Below are 23,962 nucleotides of genomic sequence, written 5' to 3'. Positions count from 1 at the left end.
TAGGTAAGGGGTATATGTAGGGGTATGGGTGGGTTGCGCTTCGGCGGGTCGGTGTGGACTTGTTGGGCCGAAGGGCCTGTTTCCACACTGTAAGTAATCTAATCTAATAGTAATCTAATCTAATCTAGTATTATAAGGTCTTACATGCATTTCTGTATAAATTACATCAATGAAGGAGCAATAAAAATGATTTCACAAATGATGGTCGTTAAACAAACTAAATTGAATGGCTGAGTTGGTATTCATTAATAATTTGAGGCATGTCTTAAATCGAGTCAATTAACTGAATTGCTCCTTTGCAGTTCACTTCCATCTGTTGTGTATGCCATAAGGAGCTTATCAATCAATAGGGGTAGATATCGGTGTCACAGTAACATTCATTCGTTAGATTATTCTTTACCTATAACCAGCGGATTTCAGGAACAAATTTCAGAATATTATCTGCATTCACACAAATGGAATGTCACTTCTTGCACAAATTAAAAGAATAAAAGTTTTTGAAAGGGAATTTAAAATGGTTACAGTTTGTGAAAGTCAAACCATGGATATTTTTCAATGGAACGTTTTGAGAAAAGATGTGCCTTGATAAAGGAAATGCTGAGGATGTTCCCTTGTTAAACTATTTTAAATGTTTCAATAATGTGCTACATAAGAGTCTTTTCGAGAAAGAACTTACATGTGTTTAGTTTGTTTTGCAACCTCAGGATTTCCTAGGGTTTCACAGTAAATTAAGTACTTTTGATTTGTAGTCACCTGCACAGTGTAAAGGAACAAGATTTGACAACTACTGGGAAATGAAACAAAGGAGATAATTTATTTTTAGTCATGTTGATTGAGGATTAAATGCTGGGCAGAACACGAAGAAATCCCCTGCTCCTCTTGTAAAAGTCTATCGTGATCTCCATGTAAGAGGACAGATCAAGCCATGGTTAAGTGGCTTCTCTAAGAGACATATGACAGTGCAGGACTTCCACAGAACTATACTGGACAGCTAATTTGCTGTTTACGTATTTTGCTGCATCTTCTCAGATTTCTGAAGTGAATCTTAAAGTACAACCTTCCAGTCAAGGATGCTAGCATTAAAACAAAACTGCCACATCAAATTAAAGCAAGCATTATTAAAAGGAATGTGGCAGCATGGATAGTACATTAGTTAATGGATTTTAAAAAATGGAAAGTGGTCATCTGTGAATGTTCTTACACACTGCATTCTTGTAAACTATCAATATAGGAACAATTAGCCTTTTGATCCAGATAATGTTTGTGTCAGTCAAAGCACTGCCCCACATGCGGAGACAGTAAGGACAACATTGCTTATAGATTTGAATCTCACCCTCAGCCTCAACTTAGCTGGTATTCTATGCTCTGTGAACAGCTAAAACTCTGTTACTCATAGCCTGTCACACACAAGGCTAAATCTCCCCATCACGATGGTTCTTCCTGAGCAAAACAGTCACACAGTCCACACTGACTGCTATAATATCATCATGATGTTAAAATTGCTTCAGTGGGGTCAATCCTTCCCTTTAAAAATATGCACCTTGAGAGGCCCTCCAGTTGTTTTGATTTATTTGAATCAGAACTCTTTCCTATACTCTTCCAACTGTGCTCTTTTTCGCCTCCCTTTTAAACCTTCCTTAAAAACCACGTCCTGGAGTATTTTGTCACCCCGTCCCATAGCTTTTCAATCATTGGCTCGACATGCACTTAGCCTGATCATAACCCTGTGTGTCATATTGGAACTTTTTTTTCACATTAAAGCCATGATACAAACGCAAGTATTTGCTGCTGAGATTAAAACTCAGATTCTCTTCTTATATTGCAGAATGTTATAAGGAAATCTGTTAGGGAGTGTTCAAAATTATGAACGTGTAGATGAGGGAGACAATACTTTCATGGGTTGGTGAATAGGAAAAATGAGGACATCATTTAGAAGAGGTTTGGAAAATTTACTTTCAGAGCTAAAGAGTGTTCTTCCAGACATGACAAATGCAAAAAACAGCTTTCAAAACATATTTGTAAATATCTGAAAAGAACAATTAAAAAATGTATGGGAAAAATGCAGGGAAATGGAACTATGTAGATTATGCTTTTCGAGATCTAGCACAGGAATGATGGGAGGAATGACCTCCTCTTGCATGTCATAAGCGTCTGTGATGTTGTAAATTTAGAATTCGTTTTTAACTTAATTATGAAATTTTCCTAAAAGAAACTCAAATCACTTTCCATGTTTTGCTTGCAATTATATTTGTATTTTTAGATTGAACATGAAATACAAAATTGTTCATTGAGAGCTTGCTGTGATAAGTGCACTCAGTGGCAAGGTCACTGTTGCTGACTTGTAAGGCAGATGCATAATAGGGATTTTGTCCAAAGAAACATTTTTCTAAAATTGAAAACAACAAAAAAATCTTTACAAGTGGGTGGATGGGTCAAGGGGGACTTCAAATTCTCATAACATTTTGGGCAGTCACCAAACTGCTCTCTATAAACTGTGCTGTCATCTACTTTTTAATTGCAACATCAATCTTAAAGCAATTGTATCAGGCCCAAATTCTCATGGTGGATACATGCCCCATATTGCTGTGGATTGTATTGCAAAATGCTCCCCCTTTTTGGGGGGGAAATTTAAGTTGAGTAACAATGTAGGAAATCTGCCTTATTTCAGTGTTCTGTTTTCAGCATATTGATATGCCTGTGAAATGTCCAGCCAGCCTCAATAATAATTAGTAATAAAAGGTTGCTTCCCAGAATGGCAACAACATACATCCTACATTAGAAGGGATTAGTTACATATATTGTAGACATAATATAGGAGTTGTCTAGTATTATATAAAAGATGAAAAAGAGACAGGCATAGTTGGACCAACCAAAATGATTTTATATGATGCACATGGTCCTATAAAGCATTTCATATAACAGTATAAATTTCATGTTTCCATTAAGCTGATTAAATGAATTTTTATATATTTAAATCTTGAATTAGACACAGTCTGCTGTTCCGTTTCAATGGTGTCTCTTGTAAATACACCCTGTATCACTTAATAGTAATTTTCCATCTGATATCCAGTGTTGTGAAGCCATGACTTGGGGTTGCAATTATTAAAATCCTTGGTTCTTACAACTGGACTGAAAGATGAGCTATTGCAATGATTTGAAATAAGTATTAACAGACGTGTTCATTTCACAAACTATAGGCAAAAAAATGTAACTATTTATCGTGAATTCGTTAATCATGTAAAACACTTCATAGCACATATGATACTGTAACACACCTCACAGCTCAAATCATTTTAGTGGGCCAAATATGACTGCTTTGACCAATAATTTTATTAAATGTATTGAAAATTTTTTGAAAGAAATCACCCTTACCTATGGAATCTGTTTTCTTTGTCCTCTATAATCTACATCCTGAAGCTGTTTTTATAAATTGATTTATGTAGCTGTTTCTGGCAAAAATCAGCATTTATTGTTCATCAATAATTACATTGAGAAAATGCATGATTTGTCTTCATAAAAACTGAGTGACTTTATAGAACACCAAAGGAAAGACTGTAACAGTGATAATATCTTTGAACCAGCAATGCAGAGGCCCAGGCTAATGCTTGAAAACAGGTTCAAATCACTCCATTGCAACTGGTGCAACTGAAAATGAGTCCCAGTAATGGCTTCCATGAAACTATCTGTAACAGCCATAAAAGCCCACATGTTCACTAATATCCTTTAAGGAAGGAAATCCGCCAATCTTACCTGCTTTGGCCTAAGTGTGACTACAGACTCTCAGCAATGTGATTTCTCTGAAAAGGGATAGCAAGCGCTTCGGTTCAAGGGTAACTGGGGACAGGCAAGAAATACTGACCTTGCCAGTGACCACGTATCGCATGAAAGAATAAAGGAAGGGTTTCAGAAAGTGGTTAAGAGTTCAGGTTCTGAGGGTTCCCATTTCTACCAACATTTCACAGTGAGTTCCAGATGTCCAATGCACTTCGTGAAAAAAATACTTCCTCAAATCCACTATAAATTTCTTGCTCACTACTTGAAATGTGACCCCTGGGATTCTTCCCATCTATGACCTTCATAAGTTTATGGTCCTCAGGTGCGATCTCCCTCAGGCTTTTTAACTTTAAGGAAAGTAATCCAGCCTACCTAGTTTTGTGTTATACCTGATTTGCTCCAGCCAGCCAACATCCTCATGAATTTTGTCTGTATCCTCACTAGTGCAATCAATCCTTTCTATAGTGGAGAATTGCACACAGGTACTCCAACTCTAATGCTTTAAATCATAACATCCTCGCTCTTGTATTCAATGCCTTGACTAAAAGTTACAAGTACCCTGAATGGCTTCTTAAACGTAGCACTTTAGTGGGAAGAGAAGGGAGGTCACTTATTTCTTGGAATTGTGCAGATTGACATGGACTAAAGAAATCTTGAATTACAAAATCATGAACCTAATAAATGTTTTAACACTTTAATGCCTCTTGCCTTCATGTGTAACTTCTCTTTTTGGTCCCCAATGAGCCTTATTCCTCCTCCTAATACCCTTTTACTATCGATTTGCTTATACAAGACTTTGGGATTTCTATCTATGTAAGCTGCTAATCCATTTTCATGATCATTCTTTGCTTTTCTTATTTGCTTTATGACTTCCCTTCTGAACCTTCTTTGTTCAGCTTGGTTCGCAATTGTATTTACTACCTGACCCCTGTCACAAACTCACTTTGTCTGCTTTGAATTAATTTTTATTTTCTTTCCCATCCAGACAGCTCTGGATTTGATTGTCCTTCGTTTCTCTTCCAAGGTAATATATCTCAAGTGCATCTACTCCATCTCTTCTTTGAAAATGGCCCATTCTTTAGCTACTGTTTTTCCCACCATCCTTCGGACCCATCTATCTGGCCCATCCCTACTTTTCCCCCCACTGAAATTGGCTCTCAACCAGTTAATGGTGAAAGCAAGTTCGATTGTGGCATTCAGGAGGGCATTGTTTCTATTTCAATTATCATCTAATGTACAAGGTGACAGGGAGAAGACAGGAGATTGGCATGGAGTTCAAATCTGCAGAGCCTGAATGACCTCCTTTGCATCAGAACAATTTTGCAATTTTTAATGTTGTGCTGCAGGCTAGAAAGGTCATAAAGAAAGCAAATCTAGCACTAGGCTTTATTTAAAAAGGGTAGAATTGAAAATTTGGCAAATTATGCTAACCCTGTATAAAATCTTGGTTTTTACTATCCAGTTAAAGATAACAGAATCCTTACTAAAAGTATCCAATTTGATTCAACATCTTTTAAAAAGGTATACAATACTGATACACAGAAGATTTACAAGGCTGAAACCAGGAATGTGTGGCAATAAATTTCTGAAAGGGTTACTTAATAGAAGAATGATTCCTCTTATGGAGCGAGAGCAAAGCTCGAGACCATCAAAATAAGATAGTCGCTGAGAAATTCAATAAGGAATTCAGAAGAAATTTCTTTATCCAGATAGTGGTCCGAGTGTGGAACTTGCTACCAGAGGGAGCAGTTGAAGAGAATACAATATGTCTTTAGAAGGAAACTGGACAGCATTTGAGGGAAAAGGTTGATGGCTAGATTTAGATGTGAAAAGATGGGAGGACATCTTTACCACTGACATGGACTGGTTATAGGCTGAAAGATACGTAGATCCCATGTAATTCTGTGAGAGGTTTGCTTTTGCACTTTTAGTTCTTTCGTCAACTATCTTAAATCAATGCAATATGTTTCTCAATTTTTCCTTTAAAGGGAACAATTTCTCTATCTACATTATTTATTCCCTCATGATTTTGAAAAGCACATTATTATAGGTCTGAAATCTTAGATCAGGGAAGATTAAAGATTTACTTTTCTGAAGGATATCAATGAATCAGATGTTTTCTTTATTATTTACCAGCAGTTACTGGTATTAGCTTTCTATTTTGGGTTGCTGCAAACTGAATTTAAATTCTGCAATGGTTATATTCAGTAAGATCATTAGTTCAGGCTTCTGGGTGACTAATCTAGGGACATAACTGCTTCGACTTCATTCCTGATTGGTTAGATTGGAAGCCAGGCAATTAATCTGATTCTTTCCCAATTCATGGGAGCATGAGATTGGTTGCTTGTGCTGCGCATCAAATTGGTTAGCATATCTTGGTGTTCACAGTAAAAATGCCATCTTAATGTAATGGGTATGGACCTTCACTAGCATATCTCAATTTGAGAGAAACACTTTTTCATGAAATGGAACATCTGGACTTGGCAGTCACAAACAGTGGTGCAGTGCTGCAAGTGGCAAGTAACATTTGCACCACACAAATGCCAGGCTATGACCATCACAAACAAGAGACAATCTAACCACCACCCCATGGCATTCAATGGCGTTACCATCACTGAATCCCCTACTATCAACATCTTTGGGGTTATCATTGACCAGAAACTCAACTAGACTCATCACACAAACACGGTGGCTCTCAGAGTAGGTCAGGAGCTAGCAATGCTGCAGTGGGTAACTTACCTTCTGATTCCTCAAAGTCTGTCCACCATCTACAAGGCACAAGTCAGGAGTATGATTGAATACACCCCACTTGCCTGGATGATACCATCCAAGACAAGGCAACCAGCTTGATTGGCAATACTTCCACAAGCAACCACTCCCTCCACCACCAACACTCAGTAACAGCAGAGTGCATCTACAAGATGCACTGCAGAAATTCACCAAAGATCCTCAGACAGTGACTTCCAATCCCACAACTATTTCCATCTAAAAAGATAAGGACAGCAGATATATGGGAACACCACCGCCTTCAGATTCCCCTTCAAGTCACTTACTATCCTGACTTGGAAATATATCTCTGTTCCTCGGTCAAAATCCTGGAATTCCTCCCCTATTGAAATTATGGGTCAACCCACAGCAGGTAGAGTACAGTGGTTCGAGATGGTCGCTCACCATGAGCTGCTCAAGGGCAGCTGGGGATGGGAAATAAATGTTGGCCAATCTGCGATGCCCTAATCCCACAAATGAATTTTAAAAATGTACCTCCCAGAATATGTGGAAATATTGCATATAAAAATAACTAGTTTACTTGAAAGATGTACTAATGAGAACACAGAAACACCCAAGATATTATATACAGAGTCTTTAACTCCAATAGGCCTACACACAATAGAATGGCTTCAGTGGTCCAGTAACTATCTAGATGACTGAGCTCAAAACTAAACTAGGTTTCTTACACCGCTGCATATGTTGCACTTGAACTAAATATACACTGGGGTGCAACACTCAAAAACAAACTGATGGCTAAAGGCAGGGACTGTATCAAGAAGACCTCACAGGTTCTGAGTAATGAGAAGTGATGGATAGAATGGGTCTTGCCTGGATCAGATACTGGTGAGACAATGGCAATGACCTGTAACAAGACACTGAGACTAGGTTTAAAATAAAAGTAATTGCACATATCAAAAAAAATGATTTCTTTGACCTAGAGGTGATGAATACCTTCAGCCAGAACATATATTATGTGGTGAAGCTTCATCAAATAACAGACTAAAACTAATAGTTGTAGAGTTGCAAAATCAGGATACTTCACATCAGAGGAGAGGAAACAATCCTATCTGTACCTGCAGGCCTGATAAGCACTATGCAATGTAACTGACTTAACAGCCCACGGACAATTATGGATGGCCAATAACTGCTGGCCTAGCATGTGACACTGATTTCCTATGAATGAATATAAATTTTAATTCAGTTAGTATTAATATCAAACAACACACTATCATCCTGAATTAATTTCATGGTTAATGTTCAAACTCGGTCAGCAAAAACTGTCAAAAAAAGCCAATACTTTGCTCTGCAAATGTACAGTTCACAGATATGGCAGTCTTGGTTCACCTTCAGTTTCTTGTGCAATACATTTTTGAACAGGAGGCAACTTTGTTTTATTCATGGGATGTGAGCATTGCTGGCAAGGCATTGCCATTGAAGTGAGTGACTTGCTTCAACCATTCAAGGTGTAGCCAAGAGCCAACCATTTTACTACAGATCTGGTGTCACATACAGGTCAGAGCAGGTGAAGATACCATTTATAGGATGCACTGTGGGAAATGGTGGAGGGAATGAACGTGCGTAGAGGATGGTGGTGCACAGGGTGCCGGTCAAGCAGACTGCTTTGCCCTGAACGGTGTCAAGCTTCTTTAGTGTTCTTGAAACTGCACTCATTCACACATGTGGCCAGTATTCCAACATACTCCGGATTTGGGCCTTATAGATTATGTGCAGGCTTTGAGGAGTCAGGAGGTGTGTTGCATGCTGCAGGCTTGTTAGCTTCTGGCCTGACTTTGTGGACAATACTTATATAACTAGCTCAGTTCAGTTTCTGGTCAACAGTTAAACTATAGGATGTTTATAGTGGGATATTCAGTAATGGTGATACCATTTAATATCAAGGGGTGACGCTTAGATTTTCTCTTGTTGGAGCTGTTAATTTTCCAAGTCACATGAATGTTACTCCCACAGACTTAGTGGGATCCCGGGATTGTCACAACACAAAGTCCATCTTTGGTCATCCGTCCATGCTCCGGCATCCAGAGACTAGAAGATCTGAGCCAATGATTAGTAAGCACAATGGTATATACAATGACATGCATTAGAGTAGCTCTTCCTAAAATGATGAGGGTGAATTGCAGCATACAGGGGAAGCACTTGCTGTTGAAATTATACATACAAACCTGGAGCAAATGCTAGACAAGCTATGAAATCTGTAAATTTTATAAAAACCTGACTTGAATTCCAGAATATTTTCTGCTCCTCGTAATGAATTGTAAAGTGAGCATGTCAAACTACTGTTTCACATTGTACTTTGGTGGCTGTCACATTGCAAGGTCTTGGTTTGTTTCGTTGAACTTCACTCCAAACTGAAGCTATTATTTACCATTCACTCCCCCTCACTGTCTGCCAAACATAATCTGGTTATTACAGTTATGCTACTTCTAAAATATAATCTCTCGCGTGACTGAATTAGAGCTAGGACTTCAAAGCTGTTAGTCTGGGTCAAAATTGCACCAATGTAAGAAAAACAGAAATTCAAGGTTCACTTTAAGAAGGAAATCAACACTTAGAAGTTCCCAAACTTGCATGAATTCCTTAAGAAGAATGAAGCACACTTACAGGACACCTTTAAAAGCATCAACAAGCAATATCTCACTGAACTGACAAAGCCATAACGCAAGTATTTTCTCTCATAGGAGAAACAAAACAGCTCATTTTCCACAGGGGCTTTATTGCAAGATATCAACTAAAGGACAAAGGAATTTCCTGGAGATCTCAACTGATGATGCCCTCAACATTGAGTCCTAGGCAGACAGTTGGTTAGAGTCCAAATGTGAGCACAGTTACTCTTGGATTGTCATTTTGGGCTTTCAGTGTTCTAATATCATTTGTTACAGTCCACCTGTGTGAAAATGGATGTTCATTACTCATTGGAATGCAAAGTATCATCAGCATCCTCATGTGAAAAACAACTCATGATTAAACTATTTCCGACCACTACAAACATTAGGGTCCAAACCTCGACACATCCGTTGCATGTAGTACTATTGAGTCTTGTATGGTGATAAATATGTTTGATAATGTTTATATTTGTACAGCGTGTAAACTATATTTCTGGTCAGGGCATGTGGGGCTTCTGGTAGATCTGGAAGAAAATGTGCAGAAATTTGAAGAAATTAAATATCAAGGAACAGTTGATATTTCTGGATAGAGCAAAGCTAAGGATCTTGACAAGAAATCCATGAAGTGCTGAAGATTTAAGCTCCAGAACTAAACATGCCCCTTACTATACCATCGCTATAATGTTTCAACACTGCATTCACAACAGCTCGAATTATGGAGCAGTCTATGTCTTTATGCAACAAGATCTGGGCAACAGTCAGGCTTAGGTCAATAGGAAGCAACTAATATTCATACGACACCAATTCCAGGCAATGACCAGGCAAGAGAAAATCTACCTATTTTTCCTCAACAATCAACAACAATTTTATCGTGGAATTCTCTACCAATAACTTCAGGGAAATCATGGTATGCTGTCAGCCACATAAACAGTTTGATTACAAGAGCAGGCAAAAGGCTGGGAATTCTATGGTGAATAATCACCTTCTAACTTCCCAAACTTGTCCATATCTAAATGCTACAAAACAAGATTGTGATTTTATGTTCTCCGCTCACCTAGGTGAATGGAGCTGATGGAACATTCAAGAAACTTGACACCATCTAGGACAAAACATCCCATTTGATTGGCATGCCATCAACCACCTTCATTTTGCCATTGTGCAGTGGGAGCAGTGTGTACCATCTACAGGATGCACTACCTTAGACCACCAAGGGTCCTCCGAAAGCACCATCCAAGCATTGAGAAGGCCAAGGGTATTGGGTGTATGGAAATACCATCATTTGCATATTCACCTCCACTTCCAGACTTTGAACTATAATGCTATTCCTTCATTGGTTCTAGATTAAAATATTAGAATACCCTTCACAGGACCGTAGTTGTAACTTCATGGATGGCAGCAGCTTAAGATAATGATTTACCACCATCTTTCCAAGGCCAATCAGGCTGGATACTAAATGCTGGTCTTCTATTGATGTTCATATCTTATGAATAAATAGAATAAAAACCTGCAGTAGTAACTTGAGCAGCTAAGAGTGTCAAACAGCTAACATGCAGCATTTGTTCAACTTCAGGGATGTCAGGGTGTAGTGTCACCATCAGATCAGCTGCATAAACCGTGAATACAAGAGAGGCCAAAGGCTGGGAATTCTCTGGTGAATAATCACCGCCTGACTTCCCAAACCTTGTTCATATCTAAATGCCACAAAGCAAGATTGTGATTGAACTTTTTCCATGTTTCTAGGTGAATGCAGCTTCAAGGAATATCCAATTTTCAACTAAGTTTCTTTTTTGTTACAAACAAGTAAGATTCCTAAGTCAGAAATGAAAGTGAAGAAATTCAAGTTTTGAAGGCATTGTCAAAACACCAGTCTTTCCCATGGATAATGGAGACGCCCCAAATTTCATTATTGCATCATTCCTAAAACTCAATCAATTTTTACATTCTATTTTCACAACCATCCATGAACCACAAATGTGACAGATGTGAAAAGAGCAGCACTGGTCTCGACCTTGGAGCTGCAGATTTGATGGCACAGCATCCCTCATTTTAGAGATATTTCTTTTTCACCTGGTCTGCAATTCAATTTTCCACCAATAATGTCTGATATTCTGACACATCCAAGTTATTAGCATCATTCATGTCAGCTTGTTTCCAGTTCCATCCAAGAGGAAGGCTGACTATGACACAGCATCTCTAGTTATTACTTCATGTATTTAACATTTGAACCATACAATAAAATGAAAACATATGTATGTTGGTATCAGCGGAGAAATTGGCTTTGCAATGATTTCACTCATGCTGAATACCTGCCGACTACTTCACTGTAGATTCAAAGATAAAGACCATTTAGGTGAGGCATCCTTGTTCTAGAACCATGTTCCTACACCAGTCAGTACTTTAATGAGAAGGAAATGAAAACAAAAGAAAAATACTTGACGACAGTGGGAAATAAACGAAAAAAAAAATCAACTTGTGAAACAAACTCACAAGCATTCTTCCCAGCATAGTTTGCTGAGTTACTCTCTCTGATCCCACAGCTGCTTGGTTGCCTCCTCCACATTTAATTTCAACTTTCTGACTGCTACCACTGATCTGTCGTCTTTTTTAGCTCTTTCAGTTTTAGATTTCCCTATGGCTTCTTCCCTAGACAATTTCTCCACAGATTCTTTCCTTTCTTTTAGCCAGCCTGGTCTGCATTCATGCACGTGAGAGTGTTTTACAGCTCTTTACAGTTTCTATTTCGGCAAAGGAGGAGGAAGAGAAGTCAAATTTAGAAAAAAGATAAAAATAAAAAATGCACAAGAAAACAGCAAGGAGGAAGTAAGTTCATGGTAGATCATGAATAAAGAAGAATATTGAAAAGTAAACAAGAAAGCAGGAAAAGTGAAGGAAAAGTAATATAAAGAGAAGCAAAGAGGGCAGGCAAAAACTACACAGCCCAATGGGAATATATATGTGTGCTACCATATATACAAACACATATATACAGTAAAATATACACATTATAAATATATACAGTAATGTAAGTAAACAGTACAAAACCACTACCAAAGTGTATTAAAATATAATCTAAACATATACATAGATAGTTTCTCATTTGACATGTAGAATTGACAATCTGATTAATAACCAACTTCCTTTCACATTACCTAAAAACAGTGTGCTGATTCCTACTGTCCAAAATGGCAAGCAACACAAAACCTGTCCTAATGCAGAATTCAGTACTCCTCAGATGACAGAAATTAAAGTTAACAAAGGAGCAAGGCTGAACTCAAAGTTGTCACCACATCTTGGAGTTCAAATGATGATACATTTGCAAGAATTTTGATTTGAGACACTACTTAAATATTAGTTTAGATTACAGTTTTGTACTCAATCCTTGCCATCAACTGTTGCTCATAAGTACTACACAGTTTACATAAACCAGTAAGTACTATTGAAGAAAATATTCAACTATCCTCCAATGCTCAAATTAAGTCAAAATGATAAAATTTGGTATCATCCTTCTGCTCTTGCATTATGCTACCTTAACATTGCATGGAATATGGAAGATAAAGTTACCACAGTTTGATCAGACCATAGGGCTGCTCCTTCATTAGACAGGGATAGCTGGTGGTGGTTTAATCTGAGGGTCAGGTTGAGTGAGGGGAGAGATTGAGAAGGAGAGTCCTTCATGGTAACTTCAACCGAAAGTGTGAATTGAACCCATGTTGTTGACGTTACTCTGTACTGAAAACAGCCATCCAGACTACTGAGCTAACTGATGCCCAGGAAGGTAAATTCATATTACTTTTAAAAAAAGCATGTAAACTGATAACTCGAAGATTTACTTTGGAAACAGTGTGCAAGTAGACCCACTGAGCAAAAGATTTCCTGATACATTTATTTCTATTTTAGGTAAATTCTGTGCAAAATGTGACCTGTTCAACTGAATTTCGGGTTAGACAAGCTTATTTAAAAATAAATCAGAACCATAAAAGACACTGCTCCAAGATGTGGCATAAATTTCATTGCTGAAAAACATTAGCTAATCTCAGTGAATTTGCAATCTGTTTCATCAGCGTGTCAAGCCCAGGAGATTTTGCAACCTATGGATCGAAATATTTGAGAGTGACTTTACTTGTAGAATTAATTACTTGCAGTAATAAGTACTCTGGAGTTTATAATTAAATAGCATCATAATTCTAACACCAATGATAAAATGTGTTGACTTAAGAAAAGGCCAAGCAAGCCTTTACAACTGTATAAGCACTCATTTCTTGAATTAAAATATTTCTGATAAACTTTCGATAAAGAGGCATTTAGGCTGTAACTATACAACAACAGTACACTTTCAGTTTGTTGTCCATGAGCTTTGATGTAAAAGTAGTTGTGTAATTTGGGAGATAGTTGTTACACAAAATTGAAGCCAAGTTAGAATTCAAGACAAATTAGACCATAACAAGCAGATAAACATTTACCAGTATATCATCCATCCGGCTTTTTCAATGGACCCAAGCTATCCACTGGATCTATTAAACTTTTAAACGTTATATTGTGCAAACATTTCAATGTCTTGTTGGAAGCAGTACACTTGTTGGCTTCCTCAAAACATTAAAAGTGATCAGCCCTGGAACGGAGCACTAAGCATCCAGGCAAACCATTGCAATGCTCCATTGTCCCTGACCTTAAAGACATGCAGTTGGTGGTATAAATGAGGACAGCTAACTCTGCCACCTATCAACTTTACAGGAACCAGATAACAGCAACTTAAGACTGTGTTTATGTACTGAAAGAAAACTGTTCCAGAAAAGGGATGTGGAAAGTAAAATGCCTTTGTTTGTAAGTTTGTCAATAATTCCACCTTAACCTGCATATCTAGTGACTATCTATTTGTCAGAATGTTAACCAACACTCAAAATTGTGGTGCTGAAAAAGCACAGCAGGTCAGGTAACATTTGAGGAGCAAGAGAATCAACATTTTGGGCATAAGCCCTTTATCAGCCTTTCCTGATGAAGGCCTTATGCCCGAAACATCGATTCTCCTGCTCTTCGGATGCTGCCTGACCTGCTGTGCTTTTCCAGCACTACACTCTCGACTCTGATCACCAGCATCTGCAGTCCTTACTTTCTCCTGTTAACCAGGACTACTCACTGATGATTCTACAGTAGTCAGTTCCATTCACAATTCTTCTGATGATGAATCAGCCCATGCCAATGAGGCATGGACAGCATCCAAACAGAGTTACAAGTGTGAGGTTACATTTATGCCCGTTATGAAACTGGCAATGATCCAATAAGAAAAACTTTGATTAAACTTCACTCTGACCTGCAAAGCATGGCCATTGCTAAATTCCAGTTCTTTAGACTCTCTGTTGACGAGGGGTTTAGTCAGACCAACTATGTTGATACAAGACTGTAAGAACAGGTCTGGGTACTCTGTATCATCTGATTGTTTAACTGCTGTGCTCAAATTAAGAATGTGGTATTCTGAATGCTGACACCTCAGCAACTATAAGCAGCTTAAAATCATTCAGGAATATACATTTAATTTATGTTCTACTACAGAACTCATTCACCTCTCTGCGTAACACTTGGACACACTGTCTGCAATTTATACACTATAGGATGGCTGCAGGATTGTATTCTTTCATGGAATGTGGGTGTCATTGACAAGATCAGCATTTGTTTTCTATCTCTAATTACTCTTAATAAGATGGTGAAGTTCCATCTTCTTCAATCACCACAACACATTTGGTGTAAGTACACTCGTGGTATCAATGGGAAGGAAGTTCCTGGACTGGAACCCAGTGACTGGTGATGTAGTTCCAAGACAGGATGGTATGTCCTTTGGAATGGAACTCTATAGATGGAGTGTGGGAACAGGAAAGATCAAACTAAGCTTACTCAACAATACATCCCAGTCCTAGCACCACAAAAAGCATAAAGGCAGCAATCATCATAATATCATCACTTCAAGCAGGACCTTTAATACTTCTGGCTTGGATATTTAGTATTTCTTGAATAGCACGTGTGGGTGGCACGGTGGCACAGTGGTTAGCATTGCTGCCTCACAGCGCCAGAGACCCGGGTTCAATTCCAGCCTCAGGCGATTGTGTGGAGTTTGCACGTTCTCCCCGTGTCTGCGTGGGTTTCCTCCCACAGTTCAAAGATGTGCAGGTCAGGTGAATTGGCCATGCTAAATTGTCCGTAGTGTTAGGTAAGGAGTAATGTAGGGGTATGGGTGGGTTGCGCTTCGGCGGGTCGGTGTGGACTTGTTGGGCCGAAGGGCCTGTTTCCACACTAAGTAATCTAATCAAGCACTGTATCAAAACTCTCGTATTCCTACATAACTGTTTTGGGAGCATCAACAATGCTCTGATTCAAGGACAAAGTTGATATTTCCTTTTTAGGGCAATTAGGGGTGCTAAAAAAACTCCTTGCCTAATTTGGAAGTAAAAGTAAACATACTTAGCAAGTGCAATGCAATGAATCATCCTCTAACTAAATAGTTAATAAGAAAAAAAAAGTCTCAAAATTCTCTGTCCCCTTCACTGATTGACATGCATTTGCAGGATTTCTTCATTGGCTAAACACTTACCCAGTATCCAACCTTCTGACAAGTGTCGATTTCCAGGAGGTCTCTTTCCCTTGTACTGTCCAATACAAATTTCAGCTTTGCGTAAAGTTTTGCACACCTTGCCCCCACACAACTGGATCAGTTTCTCAAGCATTAAGGTAGGTGGTTCACTTCTGGGTGAAATGAAGATCAGAGGCTGATTTGCAAATAAATCCTGCCGATAGGATCCTATTGCTGACTGTTTTTCTAACCTGCAGATCTGTTTATAGAAGAAAAAAATACATTTTAAATATCTCGCTGTGCCACACTTAACATTAAAAATAGTTTACAGTTAAGTCAATATCAATTTACAAAATGCATAGCTGAAGAGCCAACTTGTGAATAGTGACTGAATTAATGGAATTGTAGCAAACTTCCCTAAAGAAAATTGATTGGTTTATTGTTACGACTCACATAAAAGTGTCCTTTAGGCTTTGCCATGTCACACAATCAATCTCTATTTTCTATTGAGGTTTGGAGGTTGGAAGTGTCGAGGAGTGGGGATTTATGATTTTAAGCTCACTCAGACTTGTGTCCAGGACTAATTAATTAGTTGTTGTCCTTGACTTTTATGATAATTTTTGAATTGATAAGAACAATTATGTTCATTGATCACAATCAGTTTGTTGTTTGTTCTTTGCTAGATTTTTTTCAATGGTGGTTTTGTGGCGGCACGGTGGCACAGTGGTTAGCACTGCTGCCTCACAGCGCCAGGGACCTGGGTTCAATTCCCGCCTCAGGCGACTGACTGTGTGGAGTTTGCACATTCTCCCCGTGTCTGCGTGGGTTTCCTCTGGGTGCTCCAGTTTCCTCCCACAGACCAAAGATGTGCAGGTCAGGTGAATTGGCCATGCTAAATTGCCCGTAGTGTTAGGTAAGGGGTATATGTCGGGGTATGGGTGGGTTGCGCTTCGGCGGGTCGGTGTGGACTTGTTGGGCCAAAGGGCCTGTTTCCACACTGTAAGTAACCTAATCTCTGTGTCAACAGGAATGCTCCATTATTGTAGAACAAGAAAATCTAGTCTATCCCCTCTCATTGGAACTGAATATACAATCAATAGCAGTTTCAATCATTGAAATGATTTGAAATATAACTGCTACAAATGAAACATAAGGGGAGAAATTCTGATTTAGACTGGGAACAAGGGCGAATGTAAAATAAGCCTCCAAACGTATCAAGCCCATTTGCGAGCACATTCCCATCACTAGGCCAATTGAAAAATGATGGCTGGTAGGGTAATGGCTACTTGCCCAATGGAGGGTAGCCAATAAAAGCATTCAAATTAAGTGTTAAGGAAACTGAAGAGATGCCAACTGAAATGTTCCAGTCAATAGTTGGGATGTGACTGTGGCCTCATCCTGGGAGTGGGAGTGGGAGTGTGTGTGTGTCTGTCTGAGAGGAGATAATCCCAAAAAACCTTTTTAACGTCCCCTCACCCTCTCCCCACAATACAATGTTATGAAGCCAAAATTGGCAGATCATACAAAGATAGGAAGGATGGCAAGTTGCGGGGAGGATACAAGAATCTGCAAATGGATGTGATAGGTTAAGCTAATGACACGAAATATGACAGATTGATGATCATATAATATATCTTTGAAATTTCGCCGATGTCTAGTGTTGTACTGCATTAATCAAAGATGATCAACCAAAATCAAGCTAACCACTGTCATTCCAGTTTCTGGTGTATCCTCTTAATTTACCATGACCACTGTTGTATCTGGAATTTCAGCGACCATCTGTGCATTTGAGACAAGTAAGAATCTATTTATAATTGGGAATTGGTTGGTAAAACAATCACAGTGAGCATTAATGATGCTCATAAACAGATGGTATTCACATTATTAGATCTAAGTGGGATGAAACATGCGGACAATTTTGCAATAGCTGGAGTTAGAATTACTTCAAACTCTGCAACAGGTTGATTATTATAGAAGAGGAGCTTTGGTCATAAGTTCTAACTTGCTGATCCTGAAACTCAATCTGCCTGAAATCTGTTTTTCCTCTCTTTCATGTAATGCATCAGTGTAATGATATTGAGCATGGTTAGATGGTTTTCAGAAAAACATGCTACAAACCCAAGTTTGAACTGCATTATTCTAAGTCGAGGAAAAAGTGGTACAATGATTACATTTGTGAGATAAAATTTTGGAAGCAACATTACCAACTATGGGTACAAGAAAAATCTTAGATTGTAGACTGCATTCCCGTACTGTGCCTCAGAACTGACTGTTGGCAGAATTAGTGGATTTATTTCACAAATCACTCAGTGTGATAAAAAGGCTGATTGTAACAATATATTTTGTACTTAGAGATAATATTCCATTGGGAATGCTTGATAAAATACTTGGCAATTGATTCCAGATTTTGGCAGATATGCAACAGTGTTTGAAATATTTTCAGATACAAAAAAAAACCATGCGCAATCTCTAGATTCTCCTTCTTAAAAAGTTTCCATTGGTTGTACCATAGACTATATAAAATAAATCATTTTTATATGTATTCGTCTTTCACAGGAAGAAATCGAGTTAAAGAAGAAACAAATTCTAAAACATGGAATCAGCTGAGTCAACATATTTTTAAACAGGTGTAACCAGCCTTCCTTGTCTTCTGATTTGGAACTGAAGTTTTTGACAAGGGCAGGAAGACCGAATATATGATAAAGTTATCCTACTGCATAAACCTGACCAAATTTCCAAGAGGCAAGTGTATTGTTGAACCATCAATGGGTGCATGATTGACCTCTTTCACAAGTAACTAAAATATGCAAACATTCTGCCAAACAGGGATCTAAAATATGACCAGAAGGTGCATCAACCCCAGCTTGGGGCAATAAGTGATCACAAAAACCTGCTGCCTTGGAAGTATGGTCATATCCTGAGAACAAATTCAAGAAATGCAGCAACAATTTGGGATCTGGAGTAACAAATTATCTGGACACATTTGTAGATCAACACAACAGAATACCCAGTAGTTTGTCTATAAATAATTCAACTTGTACTCATTACATACAAATGAAACAAAATCACAAAGCTTCCCTGAGAAAAGGGATTGGCAGGTTATTTGGGATTGATATGTTCAACATATTCAGTTATTCAGACATCAATCACAGGATAGACTCGCAATCAAGGGGGATCTAAGATGAAGAACAAGGTCAATAAAACATGGAAACACAAAAGATGTTATGCCTAGTTTTGGAAGATGGATAGAAGAGATATGATTCAAAGGTAGTTTGTATCAGAATCAAACTTGTACACAGAATCTGCTTTGATGAAAAGAGGTACATGTGGTCCCATTACCAATTTCCAAGGTGCTATGGGCAGCATGGTGGCTCAGTGGTTAGCACTGCTGCCTCACAACGCCAGGGCGACTGTCTGTGTGTAGTTTGCATATTCTCCCCATGTCTGTGTGGGTTTCCTCCGGGTGCTCCAGCTTCCTCCCACATTCCAAAGATGTGCAGGTTAGATGAATTGGCCATGCTAAATTGTCCATAGTTGTTAGGTACCTTAGTCAGACGGGGGTGGGTTACTCTTCGGAGGGTCAGTGTGCACTTGCTGGACCGAAGGGCCTGTTTCCACACTGTAGGGAATCTAATCTAATCTATCATTTGACTATTGTACTTCTGTTTCAATGTACTTGTAAAATAAACTAGGGCCTTATGACACATCAACAAATATGTAAACAAGAGAGAGAGGCTTCTCCTGAGATATTTTTGAAATAAAAATTCCATATTAATATTTTCCCAAACAAAATCCATATATTGTACCTGTACTTAACAATACCTGACTTCAATAATAATATATCTATGTAAATACATATTTCAATAAACTAAATACAAACCGTGGAACTGGAGGACAACATTAATTCTGCTCTTTACCAACACGCATAATTAAATTTGTCATTTAACCTCTAGGGAGTCAATTAACCCCAGGTAAAATCTACACCATTCCAACAAAGTGAAAAGAAGTGAGAGGGGAACAGAATCCCTGATTATTTTTAACCCAAGTGGTAGTTATCATGCAATCCAATCAAAACTGATTAAAGTAAGTACTGTATGTTGCAGAGGGCTGAAGGCCAGTTATTAGAATCATAAAATCTCTACAGTGTGAAAACAGGCCCTTTGACCCATCAAGTCCACACTGACCCTCCAATGAATATCCCACCCATACCCACTCCCCTACCCTATTACTGTACATTTCTCCTGACTAATGTACGCAGCTTACACATCCCTGAATACTATGGGGCAATTTAGCATGGTCACATTGTTGGACTGTGGGAGGAAACCAGAGCATCTGGAGGAAACCCACGCAGACACGGGAAGAATGTGCAAACTCCACACAGACAGTTGCCTGAGGCTGGAATCGAATCCGGGTCCCTGGCTCCGTGAGGCAGCAGTGCTAACCACTGAGCCACCATGCCACCCTAATTCTGCCATTAACAAGAAATTGAAAAAAAATTGTTTGAGGGGCACACATAATCCAAATTTCGACATGCCCCGCATGATTTATTTTAATGGATGGAAAGTCATTGGGAGGATGGTGGGGTAAGAAATGTGTCTCAATTCTCAATATGTGTTCCTGACATGTGACATATTATGACAGAAAAACTGAAGACAAAAATTCAGCCCACGTCTTTAGATTAGTCTAAAGAGAGGCTCATTCCATGATGCAGGACACTGTTCTCTACGGTCTGTTCCCAGCACTACAAGACAAACTGTGCTTGGAGGAGCATCAAATTGGTGAAAGATGGTCTTTGGTCTGCCTGAAACTTGTTGGTCTTCTAGAACAAGGAGTTGACTTCTGGCACATTCCAAAGTCTATGACCACGTGCTGAGGGACACACTAAAGATGGACGAGGGAGATCCAGTAGATGTAGTGTACCTTGACTTTCAGAAAGCTTTTGATAAAGTCTCTCTCAGGAGATTAGTGAGTAAAATTAGGGCGCATGGTATTGGGGGCAAAGTACTAGATTGGATTGAAAATTGGTTGGCTGATAGGAAACAAAGGATAGTGATAAACGGCTCCATTTCGGAATGGCAGGCCAGTGGGGTACCGCAGGGATCCGTGCTGCGACCGCAGCTTTTTACAATATATGTTAATGATATAGAAGATGGTATCAGCAATAACATTAGCAAATTTGCTGATGATACAAAGCTGGGGGGGGCAGGATGAAATGTGATGAGGATGTTAGATTACAGGGTGACCTGGACAAGTTAGGTGAGTGGGCAGATGCATGGCAGATGCAGTTTAATGTGGATAAATGTATGGTTATCCACTTTGGTGGCAAGAACAGGAAGGCAGATTACTACCTCAATGGAATCAATTTAGGTAAAGGGGCAGTACAGAGAGATCTGGGTGTTCTTGTACACCAATCAATGAAGGCAAGCATGCAGGTACAGCAGGTAGTGAAGAAGGCTAATAGCATGCTGGCCTTCATAACAAGAGGAATTAAATATAGAAGCAAAGAGGTGCTTCTGCAGCTGTACAGGGCCCTGGTGAGACCACACCTGGAGTATTGTGTGCATTTCTGGTCTCCAAATTTGAGGAAAGACATTCTGGCTATTGAGGGAGTGCAGCGTAGGTTCACGAGGTCAATTCCTGGAATGGCAGGATTACCTTACACTGAGACTGAAGCAACAGGGCTTGTATACCCTTGAGTTTAGAAGACTGAGAGGGGATCTGATTGAGACATATAAGATTATGAAAGGATTGGACACTCTGGCAGCAGGAAACATGTTTCCGCTGATGGGTGAGTGCCGAACCAGAGGAGACAGCTTAAAAATACGGGGTAGACCATTTAGGACAGAGATGAGGAGAAACTTCTTCACCCAGAGAGTGGTGGCTGTGTGGAATGCTCTGCCCCAGAGGGCAGTGAAGGCCCAGTCTCTGGATTCATTTAAGAAAGAGTTGGATAGAGCTCTCAAAGATAGTGGAATCAAGGATTATGGAGATAAGGCAGGAAGAGGATACTAATTAGGAATGATCAGCCATGATCATATTGAATGGCGGTGCAGACTCGAAGGGCTGAATGGCTTACTCCTGCACCTATTGTCTAAAGTTTGGGTCAGCTGCTGCGAAGGCGCAGTGGGGAAAGATGACATCTAAGGTCTCTTGCTTATGTTCAATGGCGGTTTGTTCAGTTAGCAGACTCTCCCGATGTCTCAAATATAAGTAAATATAATCTTGTACAAGGAAGAAATGCCTTTGGTTTGTTTGCTGATAGAGTCAAACTATGTTTGCTTATTTTCTTCATATGCTACTGTACAGAACCAAACTGCTTTAGTGACTAATGTATATAAAGATATTTTTATGAATAAAGTATATTTTTGAATTATGTAAGTGCCTAGTGCTGTGTGTTTGCTAGAATTCAGGACCCTGAAGGTGGGCATTTCACTTGCAGAGAGCTGCCAGCTACCTGAGGGCTGTCAGACAATCAGAGACTGGCAGCTCCTCATTGCCATCAGAGGCAGAAGGAATGGGTGACAGCTGCTGGCATTGCACCCACCAAAGGCTCATGAACACCAAGCGATCCAAGGCCAAAGGTGTTGACAATGGAATAGAAGCATAGGAACTAGGAACATGAATAGGCCATTTGGGCTTTTAAGCCTATTCTGCCATTCAGTATGACCATGGCTAATCCTTTAACTCAATGCCACATTTTCAAATTCTCTCCATATTCCTTGATGTCTTTTTATCAATTGCTTTCCTGAATATACTCCGTGATCTGGCCATCACAGCCTTTTGATTGAAACAGATTGACCACCCTGTGAATGGGGAAATGTTTGCTCACCTGTGTCCAATATGGCCTCTCCTGTATCCTGAGACTCTTGATGCTAGGTTGCCTTATCTGAGGAAACATTCGCCCTGCATCTAGTCTGTCTAGCGTTGATAGAATTTTATGTGCTTCAAATAGATCCCGTCAAATCCTTCTAACCTCTCATAGCTTTTGCTTTGCTTGCTTTTATTGGTCAGAGCATTGAGTATAGGAGTTGGGAGATCATGTGCAGCTATACAGAACATTAGTGAGACCACTTTTGGAATACCGTGTGCAATTCTGATCTACCTGCTACAGAAAGGATGTTGTGAAACTTGAAAGGGTTCATATAAGATTTACAGCGATGTTGCCAAGATTGGAGGGTTTGAGCAACAGAGGGAGGCTGAATAGGCCGGGGCTATTTTTCCTGGAGCTTTGGAAGCTGAGGGATGACCTAATAGAGGCTTGTAAAATCATGAGGGGCATGGACAGGATAAATAGATAAGGTCTTTTCTCCAGGGTGGGGGAGCCTAAAACCAGAGGGCAGAAGTTTAAGGTGAAAGGGGGAAGACTTAACAGGGACCTAAGGGGCAACTTTCTCGCATAGAGGGTGGTGAGAGTATGGAACAAGCTACCAGAGGAAATGATGGAGGCTGGTAGAATAACAACATTTAAAATACATCTGGATGAGTGCATGAATGGCAAGGGTTTAGAGGGATATGGGCCAAATCCTGGCAAATGGGACTAGATTAACATAAGATATCTGATTGGCATGATTGAGTTATAGAGATGTATAGCATAGAAACAGACGCTTCGATCCAACTCGTCCATGCTGACCAGACATCCAAACCCATTTGCCTGCACTTGGCTCATATCCCTCTAAACCCTTCCTGTTCATATACCCATCAGATGCCTTTTAAATGTTGTAATTGTACAAGCCTCCACCACTTCCTTTGCAGCTCATTCCACACATGCACCACCCGCTGTGTGAAAACAATTGCCCCTTAGGTCCCTTTTATATCTTTCCCCTCTCAACCTAAACCGATACTGTCTAGATCTAAACTCCCCCACACCAGGGAAAAGACCTTGCCTATTTATCCTATCCATGCCCCTCATGATTTTATAAACTTCTACAGGGTCACCCCTCAGCCTCCGATGCTTCAGGGAAAACAGCCCCAGCCTATTCAGCCTCTCTCTATAGCTCAAATCCTCTAACCCTGGCAACACTCCTGTGAATCTTTGCTGAACCCTTTCAAGTTTCACAACATTCTTCCAATAGGAAGGAGACCAGAATTGCACGCAGCATTCTTAACCAATGTCCTGTGCTGCCGCAACATGACCTCCCAACTCAGAGACTCAATGTTCTGACCAACAAAGGAAAGCAAACCAAATGCCTTCCTCATTACTGTATCTACCTATGACTCTACCTTCAAGAAACTGTGAACC

General features: G+C 39.5%; 1 protein-coding gene across 2 annotated transcripts in view; it reads right to left on the bottom strand.

Annotated features, from left to right (window-relative positions):
* The window catches only part of mcph1 (microcephalin 1), a 308,959-nt gene that overhangs the window by 4,831 nt on the left and 280,166 nt on the right, over positions 1-23,962 (bottom strand). For both annotated transcript variants that reach the window (XM_060821596.1, XM_060821593.1), the window contains one exon: positions 15,745-15,982. In XM_060821596.1, coding sequence (XP_060677579.1) covers positions 15,745-15,982 — 238 coding nt within the window. The remainder of the gene's footprint in view (positions 1-15,744; positions 15,983-23,962) is intronic.

The sequence above is a fragment of the Hemiscyllium ocellatum genome, chromosome 3 (assembly GCF_020745735.1).
Source record: "Hemiscyllium ocellatum isolate sHemOce1 chromosome 3, sHemOce1.pat.X.cur, whole genome shotgun sequence".
Lineage (NCBI taxonomy): Eukaryota > Metazoa > Chordata > Chondrichthyes > Orectolobiformes > Hemiscylliidae > Hemiscyllium > Hemiscyllium ocellatum.
Note: the sequence above shows the minus strand (reverse complement) of the source record. Positions and strands in the feature narration are given on the sequence as shown.